At 41.1% G+C, this 17,141-nt stretch overlaps 1 protein-coding gene across 1 annotated transcript in view; it reads left to right on the top strand.

The window, feature by feature from the left end:
- The window catches only part of dcaf5 (ddb1 and cul4 associated factor 5), a 141,601-nt gene that overhangs the window by 70,156 nt on the left and 54,304 nt on the right, over window positions 1–17,141 (top strand). The window contains exon 6 of the mRNA XM_086003577.1: window positions 5,665–5,878. Coding sequence (XP_085859703.1) covers window positions 5,665–5,878 — 214 coding nt within the window. The remainder of the gene's footprint in view (window positions 1–5,664; window positions 5,879–17,141) is intronic.

Raw genomic sequence — 17,141 nt, forward strand, 5'->3', positions numbered from 1 at the left:
ACTGTTCCAGAATCTAGGGAATTTTTTGGAAGATCAAAACCATTGCATCCACTATCTCTGCAGCTACCTCTTTTAGAACCCTGGGATGTAGGCCATCAGGTCCAGGGGATTTGTGGGCTTTTAGTCCCATTAGTTTCTCGAGTACTTTTTCTCTCTTGATATTAATTACTTTAATTTCCTCACTCAATTTAGACCCTTGGCTCCCCACTATTTCTGGTATTTTTTTGTGTCTTCTACTGTGAAGACAGGTACAAAATATTTCTTTAACGTCTCTGCCATTTCCTTATTCCCCATTATAATTTCTCCTGTCTCAGTCTCTAAGGGACCCACATTTACTTTCACTACTCTCTTCCTTTTTACACACTTGTAGAAGCTCCTACAATCTGTATAATTCTTGCTAGTTTAGTCTCATTCTATTTTCTCCCTCTATCAATTTTTTGGTCATCCTTTACTGGTTTCTAATGCTCTCCCAATTCTCAGGCTTACTTATCTTCTTGGCAACATCATAATTATCTTCTCTTATTCCAAGACGGTCCTTAACTTCTTTAGTTAGCCACAGATGGATCACTTTTCCCGTGAATTTTTATTTCTCAGTGGAATGTATATTCGTTGAGAATTTTGGAATATTTCTTTAAATTTTGCCATTGCTTACCTACCGTCATACCGTTTAATCTAATTTTCCAATCTACCATCGCAAACTCTCCCCCATACCTATGTAATTGGCTTTATTTAAGTTTTAATACTCTAGTTTCAGATTTAACGACGTTATTCTCAAATTCAATGTGAAATTCTATCATATTATGATCACTCTTCCCCAGAGAATCCCTTACTATGAGATTACTAATTACTCCATCTCATTACACAAGACAAGACCTGAAATAGCCTGTTCTCTGGTTGGTTCCACAACGTATTGTTCTAGGAAGCTGTCTCGAATGTATTCCATGAACTTGTCCTCCAAACTACTTTTGCCAATTTGATTTGCCCAGTCTATATGAAGATTGAAGTCCCCTACGGTTATTGCATTACCTTTTTGCAAGCTCCTCTGATTTCTTGATTAATGCTCTGTCCAACAGTATAGCTACAGTTAGGGGGCCTATAAACTACTCCTACCAGTGTTGTCTGCCCCTTGTTATTTCTTATCTCCACCAATACTGATTGTACTTCCTGCTCTTCCGAACCAAGATCCTTCCTCGGTACTGTCCTTCTGTCATCCTTTATTAACAGGGCTACCCTCCTCCTTTTCAATTTTTCTGTCTTTTTCACAATGTCAAGTACCCTGGAATATTTAGTTCCCAACCACTTCTCTGTAATGGCTATTAGAACAAACCCATTTTCTTGTTATACTAGGAAGGACTTGTGTGTTAGGGAGCTAATGACTGGGAGGTGAGGATGAGAAATTTGGGGTTCTGGCAGTTAAAACCAAGTATTGTGTGTTCAAGGCTGGGAATTCGTTTGGAGGTTTGTTGGATTGTTCCCCCAGGGATTTCTCGGGGCCTAGCTCAGAAGGGCAGATGATGGGTGACTGCTCAATGTATTAGCTAAATTGCCTGAAGATGTGTGTTTCTGGGGGTAAAGAGAGGGTTTGTAACTGCTTTGAGATATTTTTATGGCATTGGATATTACTGAGCGTTAAGTCTTTTGTTTAAGTGTATATTATAGAGGTTGGATTTTCGTAACTTTTTAATTCAGTATATAATCTGTTAATAATGGATGTGTGATTTGTATTGCAGGAAATCCTTCAGATGTTTTATGTCTTCTCACAGGCACTTGCTGTTTACAACAGCAGTTGCTGCACTCTAAGTAATTGTGTGAAGTGCTTTGAGATATTTTGATGATGTACTAAGACACTGTATACATTTTAGGCTTTATTATTTTTGAAATACTCAATGAGAAAATAGTTTAATATCTTTGGCCATTATTGAGCATTAAAAATCCTTCAACTGATTAAATGGATAAAGTGAAAGAAAAGCAAAATACTGCGGATGCTGGAGATAGTGAGTTGGTTTGAAGTCGAAAAATTCTTCTTTCCTAGTTTCAGGAATGCCTTTTTGAATGGAACTGATCATTTAACTTGCATATTACTGAAGGCTCAGATATTTTATCACCATGGTCAGTGCTCGGTCAAAAAGTGGTTATTTTTGACAACCATGTTTGTTCAACCTCACCTGCCATAGACATCCACCCAGAAGAGCAAGCTGGAAAATAGGACACGACCCCCTTTCACCACTTCTGCCTCTTCTCCCCCCTCATCTCCTCTGCATGGTTATTTCCAAAATTGTGGTCACTGGTGTAAAAAGTATATACTGTATAAAGCCCCGACTGTAATTAAACCCCAATTGAAAGATGAGCTAGCTGCCTTGTTAGACTGGGTGCCTGTTCATTGCTTTAAAACAAAGAACAACAGAATCAATTTTAATTCTGACTAGAACAGAATTTTAACTATATATGCAGACTTACAGGACAAAAAACCTTTTCATCGCTGAAACCAGCAACCATATTGTTTGTTAGAATAGGGGCTATAATCAGTATTTTGGAAGGATTATCTTCTATGGATTAACAATTTAGGGGGATATTTAAGCAACATTTCGAGCTCTTGGAGCAGCAGAGTATACGATATGTACCAGCTTTTTTGCATCATTCATGATAAGTATGCTTTTTCTTATAAATGTGTGACTTCTTAAACCATGGTAGAGGAAAGACTGACTGAACTGTAAGTTTTAGGTCTACTTTAGACCCATGCTGCCTTTTTGATTTTTGTTTTAGGGAGGGTGTAAGAGCAGAGAGTTTTCACAGGAAGCAAGACTAGTACTATACTGACTGGTCACATGCACCCAGTGTTGGAACGACCTGCGTTTATAGTACAGATTGACAGTCTTCTATTGTTTGGGTGTGTGGTATGCTTGATTTAAATTTTCATACTTTGCTGCCTAGCCAAGAGTTCTGTATTCATAGAGTATATGAGAGAATTGTTTCCTTGGAATTTTCCAGCAGAATATTCCAATAGATTACTATAGTTCAGCAAAAATTACCATCGTTCAGCAATTCTAGTAAACGAGGGAGGAGAACAAGTACACATTAAGAATAAATATAACTACTGTTTAAAAAAAAAAAAAAAAAATTTTAAATTGTTTTGAGTTTTAAAATTGGTGCTAAAAATGTACTAAATAGTAAACTCATTTTTCTAAATGCACAAATTTTTTTTTGTAAATTTGTCGTTGCTTATTGATGAGCCAGTAGTGAAGGAAACAAAATTGATGAAAAAACTTATACAGGAAAGTTTAAGTTGAGGAAAGCAAGAGAGTGCATCTCAATTTTTAGATTTTTGTGTGTGTTTTTGTATTAGTCATAGAAAATGTCACCAATTTCAAAACGGTTATCTGGTGCCATCGGAAGCTGTTGGTAGAGCATGTGGCATTTAGTAAGACCTCCCTAGAACGTAATGGAAGACCTACACAATGAGATCCCGATTGTAGTCTGGAGGATGAGGAAAGCAGGAATATATGAAATTGAGACTTTTGCCAGAGATAGAGGTTCAAGTGGCTAGAAGGATCAGAGCTGGTTTGCTTTCTTCCTTTTATTTTGGTTTCTGAATGTTATTAAAATAGGGCTTCCTTGTTTCTAAAATTACACTCAAACAGTTTTTTAAACCTCCTTGCGGTCATCCTTGAGTTGATTGGGTTTTTTTTTAACTGTAGAACATCTGACTTTGGCCCTACTGTGCAACCGCATCAGTGAGCCAAATATATCTATTTCTGTAGAACGTGCTGTCAAGGAAGTGAAGTTGGCTGGGCAAGGGAGTTAAGACAAATGTTCAGCTGGAACTCCCCTTGCAGCTTTTCATCAAAAACTATAGCTAAGAAACTGGGCATTTATTTGTGTTGGAGTTGGGTGGAAATGTTTTTAAGAAGGCATACGGAATACTTTCCTTTATTAGCCGAGGCATAGAATACAAGAGCAGGGGGGTTATGCTTCAACTGTATAAAATACTAGTTAGGCCGCAGCCAGAGTACCTCGTGCAGTTCTGGTCACCACATTACACGAAAGATGTGATTGCACTAGAGAGGGTACAGAGGAGATTTACGAGGTTGTTGCCTGGATTGAAGAATTTTAGCTACGAGGAAAGATTGGACAGGCAGGGTTTGTTTTCTTTGGAACAGAGGAGGCTGAGGGGAGACCTTATTGAGGTGTATAAAATTATGAGGGGTCTAGATAGAGTGGACAGGAAGGACCTAGTTCCCTTAGCAGAGGGGTCAATAACCAGGGGGCATAGATTTAAAGTAATTGGTAGGATTTGAGGGGAAATTTCTTCACCCAGAGGGTTGTGGGGGTCTGGAACTCACTGCCTGAATGAGTGAGTGGTAGAGGCAGAAACCCTAACCACATTTAAAAAGTGCTTGGATGTGCAGTTGAAGTGCCGTAACCTACAGGGCTATGGACCAAGAGCTGGAAAGTAGGATTAGGCTGGATAGCTCTTTGTCGGCCGGCGCGGACACGATGGGCCGAAATGGCCTCCTTACATGCTATAAATTTCTATGAGTCTATGATTTTTACAGTTCAACTGGACATACTGTATTATTGCTATGAATAAAACTAACTGGAAAAATAAACATGTTTCAATTTTTTTTTTTCCCCACTCTCAATCTCGCCACACCCTACCAATCCCACGCCACATACTATTCCAGACTCCGTGACGGTCAACTGAGATTAGAAAAATTAATCGAGACAGTTCTTGTGGGATACTTATGGCACATCATGTATACTACTTGATGTGTTGCGTTATTTTTAACGTGTCTTCTCATACTCTATAATAAGCTTTCCAACCTCAGGCGTTCATCGATAAGTGAATATCTTGTAGTAGATCTAGATTATTTTCAAATATTGAGTTCCCTGCGCAGAATAGCAGGTGCATTGAAACATTAGAGAATTTGAATGTAACTTAAGTGTACTAATTAGAGAAAAATATATCTTGCATCTAGAAATCTTTGTGATTGATGTGTAGCCTATTTGTTTTTGTTTCTTAGCAGACATGAATTTATAATCAAATTTCTGTTCCTAACCTTATTTTGTTCATTCTAGTCTTGTAAATAGGTTTTGAGTTATGCCAAAATAGTTGGCAGGGCAGAGTGGGGGGCGGGGGGGAAGTGGGGCGGACAGTGAGGCTAGAGAAATTGAGAAACATTTATGATTTTGGCAGATGGAGCAAAATAAAGAAATAATGCCGCCAGGAAGCTCCAACTGTACAATTCTGGGCTCCTTTGATTTGAATCCAAATGTGAAAGACTTGACTGGCACTTGAACGACATTATCCCGAATTGTGTTTCACTAGTTCTCAGTCAATGTGCTATATTTCTGAAATTGAGGATAATGTGACACTTTCCCTATCAGATGAGCTTCTATTTAATCTCCTGTATAAATCTGCAATCAATTAGTTGTGGTATGAGAAACATTGCTGCTCAATAAACATGTAGTGTTCACTTGCCTTACTTGGGATTGATTTTTCTATGGAGACATTGGTTGCTTGTCTGAAGCAGATGGGTTTATAGTGGGTCTCTACATAAACATAATGGAAACACATGACAGATACAAGTGCTCTAATAATCAGATTTTCTACAGGTGGGTAGTTTGCTAGGATTGTTTTTGTAACCCCCTGTGTTCTTCTTGTAGCTCCTTGCTCCGTTATGGAGGAAAACTTCCCATGCAGAGTGCCATGAGTGTCCGCTTCAATAGTAGTGGGACCCAGCTGTTGGCACTGCGGCGTCGCCTGCCTCCAGTATTATATGACATTCACTCGCCACAGTCTGTGTTTGAGTTTGATAACCAAGGATATTTCAATTCCTGCACTATGAAGAGCTGTTGCTTTGCAGGAGACCGCGATCAAGTAAGTGAAAACCATTTAAAAGAAATGACTGGAAAAAGTAGCTTTTAGCTACTTATATTCACATCTATTGGGGTTTGTAAGACCGTAAGAGTGAGTTGATAGCTCAACAGTGCATGAAATTGTTTGTAGAATTGCTCAATCAAGTTATATGTCCTCATTTAAAGTTGGCTGAAGTGTTGCTACATAAATGTATGCCGTTGTGGGGAAAGTATCGCATTTCTCAGAATAATCTGTTGAACAACAAGCAGTTGCATACAGAAATGTCTTTTTTTTAAACTATTTACTCTTAAGTAGAAAAAAGCCGTAGTACCTCGGGATTTGGAAACTTTCCAGAGAGGTAAAATGCCTGTGTTTCCTATTTGCACATGTCAGACATATTTCTCATGCATTTAAACTGTAAACTATTCTGTTGACATTATTCAGTGTAGCAGTATGTTTGGAATGTCCAGTGGATTTGTTGGATTTTTATTTCCCTATATAGTGAGAGTTTTACATTTACGGGTGAGGTCATAGACTCGCGATTTAATTAAGTATATTTAGTAGAATAGACTTTTGAGTGTTACTGTATAGTGTCTGTCAATGTATTTTGGTCCTCTTCCTTTGAGTGAATGGGAGTAAAACAAAAAATCATATTTTAATGAGATATTCTTTAATTAAGTTGAGCAGTATATTAATCTGTATATAACCGGGTGGGTATATGGGATTAGGACTACTGCTCATGCTAAGAGTTGGCAGCAGAGAGTTATACTGCTGACTGTGCATCGCTTGGTATTTGGGCAAAGCAGATCGCTCAGCATGCAAACTTCTATGTACATATAGAGCTCTGTTCACTGGCATTGGAATGCTGGTGAAAATTTCCATTTCAGTACAAGTGTACTATTCCCCCTCTGGATTGTTACATGAGCCATGTGCAAATTGGCATAGGGACAAGCAGATCATTGAGTTAAATGCATGGCTCAAAGAGTGGCATGGGAGGAAGGGGTTGCGATTTATGGGGCACTGGCACCAGTACTGAAGAAAGAGGGAGCTGCTCCATTGGGACGGGCTCCACTTAAACTCCACAGTGTCCTGGCAAATCAAATAACATGGGCTGAAAATAGGGCTTTAAAGAAAAAAGTGAGGGAGGTGTCAGGTGAGGGGAAGTTTAGAAATCTAAATAGAAAAGTCAAGGCAATGGAGTAGTGTAGCGATCTGGGTAAAGATAAGCAGAGTGTGATAGGAAGGGACAGAGAGTTTAACGGTAATAGTGCATCAGTGAATAAGGTGAAAGCAGGGAATAATGGTAAAAAGTTAAAATTAAAGGCCTTTTATCTGAATGCATGGAGCATTCATAGCAAGATAGATAAATTAGTGACACAAATAGTGATAAATGGCTTTGATCTAATAGCCATTACAGAGACATGGTTGCAAGGTGACCAAAGTTGGGAACTAAATATTCCAGGGTACTTGACATTTCGAAAAGACAGGCAGAATGGAAAAGGAGGAGGGGGAAGCCCTGATAATAAAGGACAGTAGTGAGAAAGGATTTTGGCTTGGAACATCAGGATGTAGAATCTGTATACGTGGAGTTAAGAAATAACAAGGGGCAGAAAACACTGGTTGGAGTGGTTTCTAGGACCCCAAGCAGTAGCAATACCATTGGACAGAGTATTAATCAACAAATAATAGGAGCTTGTAACAAAGGTAATGCAATAATCATCGTTGATTTTAACCTTCATATAGTCTGGGCAAATCAAATTGGCAAAGGTAGTCTGGAGGACAAATTCATAGAATGAATTTGAGACAGTTTCCTAGAGCAATACATCATGGAACCAACCAGGGAACAGGCTATTTTAGATCTTGTATTGTGTAATGAGACAGGGTTTATTAGTAATTTCATAGTAAAGGATCCTTGGGGAAGAGTAATCATAATATGATAGAATTTCACATTGAGTTTGAGAATGAAATACTTAAGTACAAAATGAGAGTTTTAAACTTAAATAAAGCCAATTACAGGAAACTTTGTGTTATCCGGAGGCTAAATGTCCGGCAAGCTCGAGCCACCGGCAGAAATCAGGAGCCCTTTTTTTTCTTTTCGTTGCTTTTTTTTTCCCCAGTCAGGCACTGCAAGGACTGTAGCGATAGCAACAGCTGCAGCTAGAGACGCTTGCAGCTGCAGCCGACTGTTTAGAAGCTGTTGCTAAGCAACAGTGTTTGTTGTCAGATACGGAGATGAAAACCTCCGTATGCTTCAACATTTAGAGCTGGAGTGTCCGGCAGTTTTGAGGGAACGGCAACAGCTCGGTCGCATCTGTGCCGGATAGCACAAAGTTTCCTGTACGTAGGTATGAGAGGCGAGTTGGCTAAGGTAGATTGGGAAATTCGATTAAAAGGTAGGTAAGCAATGGCAAACATTTAAAGAAATATTCCAAAATTCTCAACTAATATACATTCCATTGAGAAATAAAAATTCCACGGGAAAAGTGATCCATCTGTGGCTAACTAAAGAAGCTAAGGACAGTATTAGATTAAAAGAAGAGACTTATAATGTTGCCAAGAAGAGTAGTGAGCCTGAGAATTGGGAGAACTTTAGAAACCAGCAATGACCAAAATATTGATAGAGGGAGAAAATAGAATGAGAGTAAACTAACAAATATAAAAACAGACTAAGAGTTTCTACAAGTATGTAAAAAGGAAGAGAGTAGCGAAAGTATATGTGGGTCCCTTAGAGGCTGAGAGGAAAAATTATAATGGGGAATAAGGAAATGGCAGAGACTTTAAACAAATATTTTGTATTTGTCTTTACAGTATAAGACACAAAAAGCATGCCAAAAGTACTGAGAAAACAAGAGGCTAAGAAGGGTGAGGAACTTAAAGTAATTAATATCAGTAGAGAAGAGTACTTGAGGAAATAATGGGACTAAAAGCCAACAAATCCCCTGGACCTGATGGCCTACATCCTAGGGTTCTAAAAGAGGTGGTTGCAGAGATAGTGGATGCATTGGTTGTGATCTTCTAAAATTCCCTAGATTCTAGAACGGTCCCAGCGGATTGGAAGGTAGCAAATGTAAGCCCGCTATTCAAAAAAAGAGGGAGAGAAAAAAAACGGGAACTACAGGCCTGTTAGCTTGACATCAGTTGTCAAGAAATTGCTGGAATCCATTATTAAGGAAGTAGTAACCGGGCACGTAGAAATTCATAACATGATTAGGCAGAGTCAACATGGTTTTATGAAAGGGAAATTGTATTTAACAAATTTATTAGAGTTTTTTGAGGATGTAACTAGCAGGGTAGATAAAGGGGAACCAGTGGATGATTATATTTGGATTTCCAAAAGGCATTTGATAAGGTGCCACATAAAAGGTTGCTACGCAAGATAAGGGCTTATGGGGTTGGGGTAATATATTCGCATTAGGATTGGTTAACAGACAGAAAATAGAGAGATGGGCTAAACGGGTCATTTTCCGGTTGACGGGCTGTAACTAGTGGGGTGCCGCAAGAATCAGTGCTGAGGCCTCAGCTATTTACAATCTATATTAATTACTTAGCTGAAGGGGCTGAGTGCAATGTATCCAAGTTTGCTGCTGATACAAAGCTAGGTGGGAAGGTAAGCTATGAGGAGGACGCAAAGAGATATAGACAGGTTAAGTGAGTGGGCAATAAGGTGGCAGATGGAGTATAATGTGGGGAATTGTGAGGTTATTCACTTTGGTAGGAAAAATAGAGAAACAGAATATTTTTTAAATGGTGAGAAGCTATTAAATGTTGGTGTACAGGGGGATGTACGTGTCCTCATGCAGGAAACACAAAGTTAGCATGCAGGTATAGCAAGCAATAAGGAAGGCCTTTATTGCAAGGGTAAGGACGTCTTACTACAATTGTACAGAGCTTTGGTGAGACCACACCTGGATTACTGTACACAGTTTTGGTCTCCTCATCTGAGGAAGGACATACTTGCCTTAGAAGCGGTGCAAAGAAGGTTCACTAGATTGATCCCTGGGATGAGAGGGCTGTCCTATGAAGATAGATTGTGTAGATTGGGCCTATACTCTCTGGAGTTTAGAAGGTTGAGAGGTGATCTGATTGAAACATCTGAGATTCCAAGGGGGATTGACAAGGTAGATGCTGAGAGGTTGTTTCCCCTGGCTGAAGAGTCTAGAACTAGGGGGCATAGTCTCCGGATAAGGGGTCAGCCATTTAAGACTGAATTGAGGATGAATGTCTTCACTTAGTGGGTTTTGAACCTTTGGAATTCTCTATCCCAAAGGACTGTGGATGTTGAGTCGTTGAGTATATTCAAGGCTGAGATAGACAGATTTTTAGACTCTAGGGGAATCGGGGGCTATGGGGATCAGGCGGTAAAGTGGAGTTGAGACAGAAGATCAGCCATGATCTTATTGAATGGCAGAGCAGGCTTGAGGGGCCGTGTGGCCTACTCCTCCTAATTCAAATGTTCTTATGTTTTTTACTGGCATTACACATGTAAAAGTGGTCATGTGGCACTGTGTGCCAAATTTTGGGTTGCCTTGAGTTTGCTGTCCTCCGTTATGCTGCACTTTGTGCATTGATGCAGTATGAAACTCCTCTTGTATCAATGCAGAAACAGCTGTATAATGTTTGGAAATTTTAATTCAGACGATTGGAATGTGATTGGCAAGCCTGTTAACATGGCATTGTTTGACTGCTGAAATATTATCGTCCCGCTCTATTACAGGGAAATTCTAAAACCAGCATTGATCATTTGACAATAGACGTTCGCTGCTTTTTAACAGCGGGGCCTTAAATTGAGGATTTTTCCTCATAATTGAATCAATATTGATTTGTGTTGCTAAAGCTGAAAATGTTTATCTTCCCTTTAATTTGAAGTGTACTAAGTTTTGTTCTATCATTGTTCATTGTTAATGATATTAGAAGATGGTAAGCCTTTTTGTTTATTTGAAACCCTCCCATGCCTCCTCCACCCTCACCTCCAACAAATGCGAGGAGATCATGGACTTCTTTGTCACAAAGATCAAGACCATCCATTTAGCTGCCTCTGCCGCTTTTCCGCTTTCCTCCTTTTCCCTAGCCCAACAGGCCAAACTTCCCTTCATGTTCCCCGCTGCCCTAGCCCTGACTCACATCTTTAACCAGATTCTATCCCATCTCCTGCTTTGCTCTCTCCGAGCTCATCTTGTCCATGCGACCCACTTCCTGCTCCCTCGACCCTATTCTGACCAAACTGTTGTCCACTCAACTTCCCTTCCTGGGCGCGATATTAGCTGATATTGTTAACAGTTCCCTCTCCTCGGGTACTGTCCCCCTCCCCTTCAAATCTGCATCATCACCCTCTCTCCTCAGAAAACCCACTCTTGATCCCTCTGTCCATCTCCAACCTCCCTTTCCTCTCAAGTCCTAGAAGGTGTTGTCGCCTGCCAAATCTGTGCCCATCTTTCCCACAGTTCCATGCTTGAATCCCTCTAATCAGGTTTCCGGCTCTGCCACAGTACTGAAACGACCCTCATCAGAGTCACAAATGACATTCTATATGACTGTGACCATGGAAAACTATCCCTCCTCGTCCTTCTCGATATCTGAAGCCTTCAACACAGTTGACCACACCATGCTCCTACAATGCCTCTCCTCTGTTGTTCAGCTGGGTGGAACTGCCCTTGCCTGGTTCCATTCTTATCTATCGAATCATAGCCAGAGAATCACCTGCAATGGCTTCTCTTCCCACTCCTGTACCCTTACCTCTGGAGTCCCCCAAGGATCTATCCTTGGCCCGCTTCTATTTCTCATCTACATGCTGCCCCTCGGCGATATCATCCGAAAACACAATATGCGTTCCACGTGTACGCTGACGACACTCAGCTCTATCTCATCACCACCTCTCTGGACCCCTCCACTGTTTCTGATTTGTCACACTGCTTGTCCGATATCCAATATTGGATGAGCAGAAATTTCCTCCAACTAAATATTGGGAAGACTGAAGCCATTGTCTTTGGTCCCCGCCACAAACTCCGTTCCCTGACCACCGTTTCCACCCCTGGCAACTATCTGAAGCTGAGCCAGACCGTTCACAAACTTAGCGTTGTGTTTGACCTCGAGATGAGCTTCTGACCACATCTGCTCCATCACCAAGACTGCCTACTTCCACCTCCCCGACTCCAACCCTGCCTCAGCTCATCTGCTGCTGACACCCTCATCCATGCTTTTGTTACCTCTAGTCTTGACTATTCCAATGCTCTCTTGGCCGGTGTCTCATCTTCCACCCTACATCAACACGTACTCCTCCAAAACTCTGCTGCCCATATCTCAACTCGTACCAAGTTTCGTTCACCCATTTAAGCCTGTTTACTTGCTGACCTACACTGGCTCCCTGTCCAACAATGCCTCAGTTTTAAAATTCTCATCCTTGTTTTCGAATCCCTCCATGGGAGCGCCCCTCCCTAACTCTGTAACCTCCCCTGCGCTCCTCCAATTCTGACCTCTTGCGCACTTTTAATCCCTCCACTGTTGGCGGCCATCCCTTCAGCTGCCTTGGCCCTAAGCTCTCCGCCTCTCTCCTCCTTTGAGATGCTCCTTAAAACCTACTTCTTTAATCAACTTTTGGTCATCTGTCCTGATGTCTCTTTCTGTGGGCCAGTGTCAAAAATGTTTTTGTTGATGACGCTCTTGTGAAGCACCTTAGGACGTTTTGCTACATTAAAGGCACTATATAAATGCAAGTTGTTGTTGAAACTGGTGGTCAGTCAGAGTACCTACAGATGTCAAGTCCAGAGGGGGTAATTAATAGTATTAATGTTCTGGTAATATTATGATGGGGCCGTCACTTCATGCTCCTGTTGCTGCAGATGCAGGTACTGTATATATTTTATTTTGTCTTTTAAGACCACCTCTAACAAAATAATAAAACTAATCAACATTAAAGATAGGGTTTCATCATGAGGGCCCCATTCTAAAAATCAGTACAAGTGCAGTCTTAAGGCCAGAGCAGTTCAGCAGTCCTGTTGTTTCAGTTGTGCATATTCAATTTCCTCATATTTCTGGGATTCAATTTTTTTGTAAACTCTACCAAAATTAGAGGGGAGGGGTAAGGAGGCAAAGTAATCGAAAGATGTCAATTAATTGTTGTTGCAAAGTCAAGCTCATAGAAGTTATGCATAATGTTTCTTTGCAATTTTCCCTTATTTTGATTAGTTTGACACTGAATTTAAAAAAGGGGGCTCTGATGGTGAGACCCTCCAAGTCCCAGTGGGTAGGAAGGATTTTTGGGTTATCTTAGTTGTGGCACACTGGGTCACACCTCCTCACAGTAAGTGCCTTGGTTCTATTTAAACAGCTTGAAAGTAAAACCTGCCATTTGAGAACTGCACTGATTTAGGATATTTCAAATGTTGTATTTGGATCCTTTCTTTCTTCCTTCTCTCTTTCCCCCCCCCCCCCTCCACCTCCACCATTGTTGAAAATATCAGATTTCTCCCGAGGACTATTCCTCGCCATGTAACTTCCAGGTAGGTGGTCAGGCTAGGGATTATTGTACAATTGCCAGAAATGTGCTCTGTGATGGATGTTAATCATTGGTAGAAAAGTATTCCATTTTCAAAGATGTAGTGGTAAGAGAGTAATGACTTTGAAGTGTTTTCTTTTGCGGTTTTAAAGGGAAATAAATGTTGCAATAATTATAAATGTCTCTTTAGTGTTTCTAAACTCTTTTGAAAAGGTCACTTTTAGTCTCTGCTCCCACATGCCATGCACTATTTTCCAGAAACCAAGAAACTGCCTGAAATAGGAACGTGCTACATCACCGATAAATTTTGGTTCCTGTGCCCTCTCTTTTTCCCCATGCACCTCCAGTCTTGATTTATAGGAGCAAGTGATCCTTTCCGAGGAGATGGCCCTTTTTATAATGTGTGGTTGCTTCCTAATGGTGTATTAAACCAAAAGCCATTTGGCCAAGTGACTACACATCATTCTCATGTTTTTCTTGGCCATTTGAAAGTGAAATTGAGCTCTGTGAGTAGACCTCATGAAATCCTTAATTGGCCTGAATTTGCAGTCAACGGCGAAGCTAAGGTGTACACGCCGACCTTGCAAGTAAATCCGCAACTACCTCGTGCAATCCTCCCTGCGAGAACTGGCTTTAAAACACTGCGGAGGTCCGTGCAGCGTACTCCCCCATGGAGCCCAAGAGCGCACCATTGTGTGGCGAACCTGGGATCACGTGGGCGGTGCTCCTTTTACTTCCTGATTCTTAGCCTACAAGCTACAGCTGAGCCCTTAAGTGCGAAGTGACACGAAGAGGGATTCGCTGATACAGGATGAGAACGGAAATGAAAGCACGAGATAACGGGACGATTATTAATATTGAAGGCGGGCTCCTCTTCTTTCTCTACTTTCACTTTTTGCGTGGAAATCCTCCCTTTATAAAATAACAGTAACAAAAGACAAAACGAATACTTTAAATTCCATCCTAATTTCAAGAGTTCTAACTTTTCACATCTAAATTGCATTTAATTCCACTCATATTTAAGACAGTTTTGAAATTAATTTGAGCATGGATCTTTAAAAGCTGACCCGTTACAAAGGGGTCCCTAATTGGATTGCATGGTAATCTATTTATTTTCATGATGATTGAGCTGAGGGAAACAGCTGAGACCTTTCAGATTACAGTTGATCTTTTTAAAAAAAAACAGAGGAAGAGATTCAGAGGCAGCCCGAAAGCAATAAACGTTTGCAAAGTCCGACTTCGTGGCGGCCCCTTTCCCTGCAAGAATCTGAAATTCCTCATTTCAATTTAATTCCATCCTTGCAACCACGAACACAGCCCAATGGCGCAATCTTTTAGCAGGGATGAAGGCAAGGTCGCGCCTGTCAGCTGTCTTTTTAATTGATGTCTATTGCTGGTGAAAAAGTAAAAATGTAGGTGAGCCAATATGCAATGCACTTGCCATTTTTGGCATTTTACAAATTAAAATTAAATGGAACATATCCTGCTGTGCATTTCCAATATTTCCTGTTCTTTTTTTAATGCAAGATTTCCAGCACTCTGTTCTTTAAAAAAAAAAGTCTGTTCCAGTCCCCTTAAGCTGTGCAACAGGCTTCCTGCGCCTGTTTGCACAAGACTTGAACATTTTCAGCATAGTTAATTCGGAGTAGCTGGGCAATTAGCTCAACTTTTCACCAGCACGTTGATTCCTATCAGGAGGTGAAATATGCAGCAAAGCCTCTGTGTAGTCGTAACTTGACAGATCACAAGTTCGGGATTTAACGCATGCGGAAATCCCGAACTTGTGGTCAGTTTCAAAGGCGGTATGACCGTGTACTCTGACCGTTCATACCGACCGCAAATTCAGGGCCAATATGTTTATTCAGAAGCCTATACCTGCAATAGTACATTTGGGAAGAGCATATCAATAAAGGATGGCAGTACTTCAGCTGTGGTTGTAAGGGCATTGCCAACATAGTCATTAATATTTGGTAAAGTGGTAAAGTATGTTCATTGTCGAGTGTTATGGCTTACAACTACAAATTCTCACCCTGGGAAGACTTCAAACTTCAGGTGGTGAGATTTAGAAATGTGCTCTTCAAATAGACATTCCTATATACTATCTGTGAGATCACATTTACTGAAACTATGCAACAGTTTGCAATTCTGCTAGACTTGCTCAAAATCTAATGAAAATGTAAGTATTGGATTAGGGGGTTCAGTGATGTAGCAGTAGATGTAATATTGTGACTTGGACACTAGAGGGTGTAGCAGTTCAGCATGTAAATTTCAGCAATGTTAATAAATATTTAGAGTCATAGAGTTACACAGCACAGAAAGAGGCCCATCGTGTCCACGCTGGCCATCAAGCCCTGTCTATTCTAATCCCATTTTCCAGCACTTGGTCTGTAGCCTTGTATGCTATGGTGTTTCAAGTGCTCATCCAAATGCTTCTTGAATGTTGTGAGGGTTCCTGCCTCTACCACCCTTTCAGGCCGTGAGTTCCAGATTCCAACCACCCTCTGGGTGAAAAAGTTTTTCCTCAAATCCCCTGTAAACCTCCTGCCCCTTACCTTGAAACTATGCCCCCTGGTTATTGACCCCTCTACTAAGGGGAAAAGTTCCTTTCTATCTACCCTATCTATGCCCCTCATAATTTTGTACACCTCAATCAGGTCCCCCCTCAGCCTTCTCTGCTCTAAGGAAAACAACCCTAGCCTGTCCAGTCTCTCTTCATAGCTGAAACGCTCTAGCCCAGGTAACATCCTGGTGAATCTCCTCTGCACCCTCTCTAATGCAATCACATCCTTCCTATGGCGACCAGAACTGCACACAGTATTCCAGCTGTGGCCTATCTAGCGTTTTGTACAGCTCCATCATAACCTCCCTGCTCTTGCCTTCATTAGCTGAGGCATAGAATATAAGTATCCTTTTTAACTATGCCTTTTTAACCACATTATCTACCTGTCCTGCTGCCTTCAGGGATCTGTGTACATGCACACCAAGTTCCCTCTGATCCTCTGTCCTTCCTAGGATCCTACCATTCATTGTGTATTCCCTTGCCTTGTTAGTCCTCCCAAAATGCATCACATCACACTTTTCAGGGTTAAATTCCATTTGCCACTGTTCTGCCCATCTAACCATCCTGTCTATATCGTCCTGTAGCCTGAGGCTTCCCTCCTCACTGCAGGAAACTTTCTGGTATCCGGCACTGACGGGACCGAGCTGGTGCCGTACCATCAAAACTGCCGTAGAAACCAGCGCTCATGTTAAAACATATGGAGCTTTTGAGCTCCGTGTGAATCAACAAACCCTGTTGCTTAGCAACAGCTTCAAAACAGTCGGCCGCAGCTTAAAAGCGTCTCTGTAGCTAAGCAACAGCTTCAGCTAGACCTTACAGAGCCTGACTGGACAAAAAAAAGCAACGAGAAGTAAAAAAAACTTTTAGGAAACGGCTCCTGAATTTTGCCGGTAGATAGAGCTTTCCGGACATTTAACCTCCGGTTAAATGAAAGTTTCCTGTATTTACCACTCCACCAATTTTCGTGTCATCTGCGAACTTACTGATCATACCTCCTACATTAATATCTAAATCATTAATGTACACTACAAACAACAAAGCACCCAGCACCGATCCCTGTGGTACACCACTGGACACAGGCTTCCAGTCACAAAAACAACCTTCGACCCTCTGCCTCCTGCCACTAAGCCAATTTTGGATCCAGTGTGCCAAATTGCCCTGGATCCCATGAGCTCTTGCCTTCTTGACCAATTTCCCATGTGGGACTTTGTCAAAAGCCTTACTGAAGTCCA

The sequence above is a fragment of the Somniosus microcephalus genome, chromosome 12, assembly GCF_052327205.1.
Source record: "Somniosus microcephalus isolate GS21.2 chromosome 12, FLI_Smic_1.0, whole genome shotgun sequence".
NCBI lineage: Eukaryota > Metazoa > Chordata > Chondrichthyes > Squaliformes > Somniosidae > Somniosus > Somniosus microcephalus.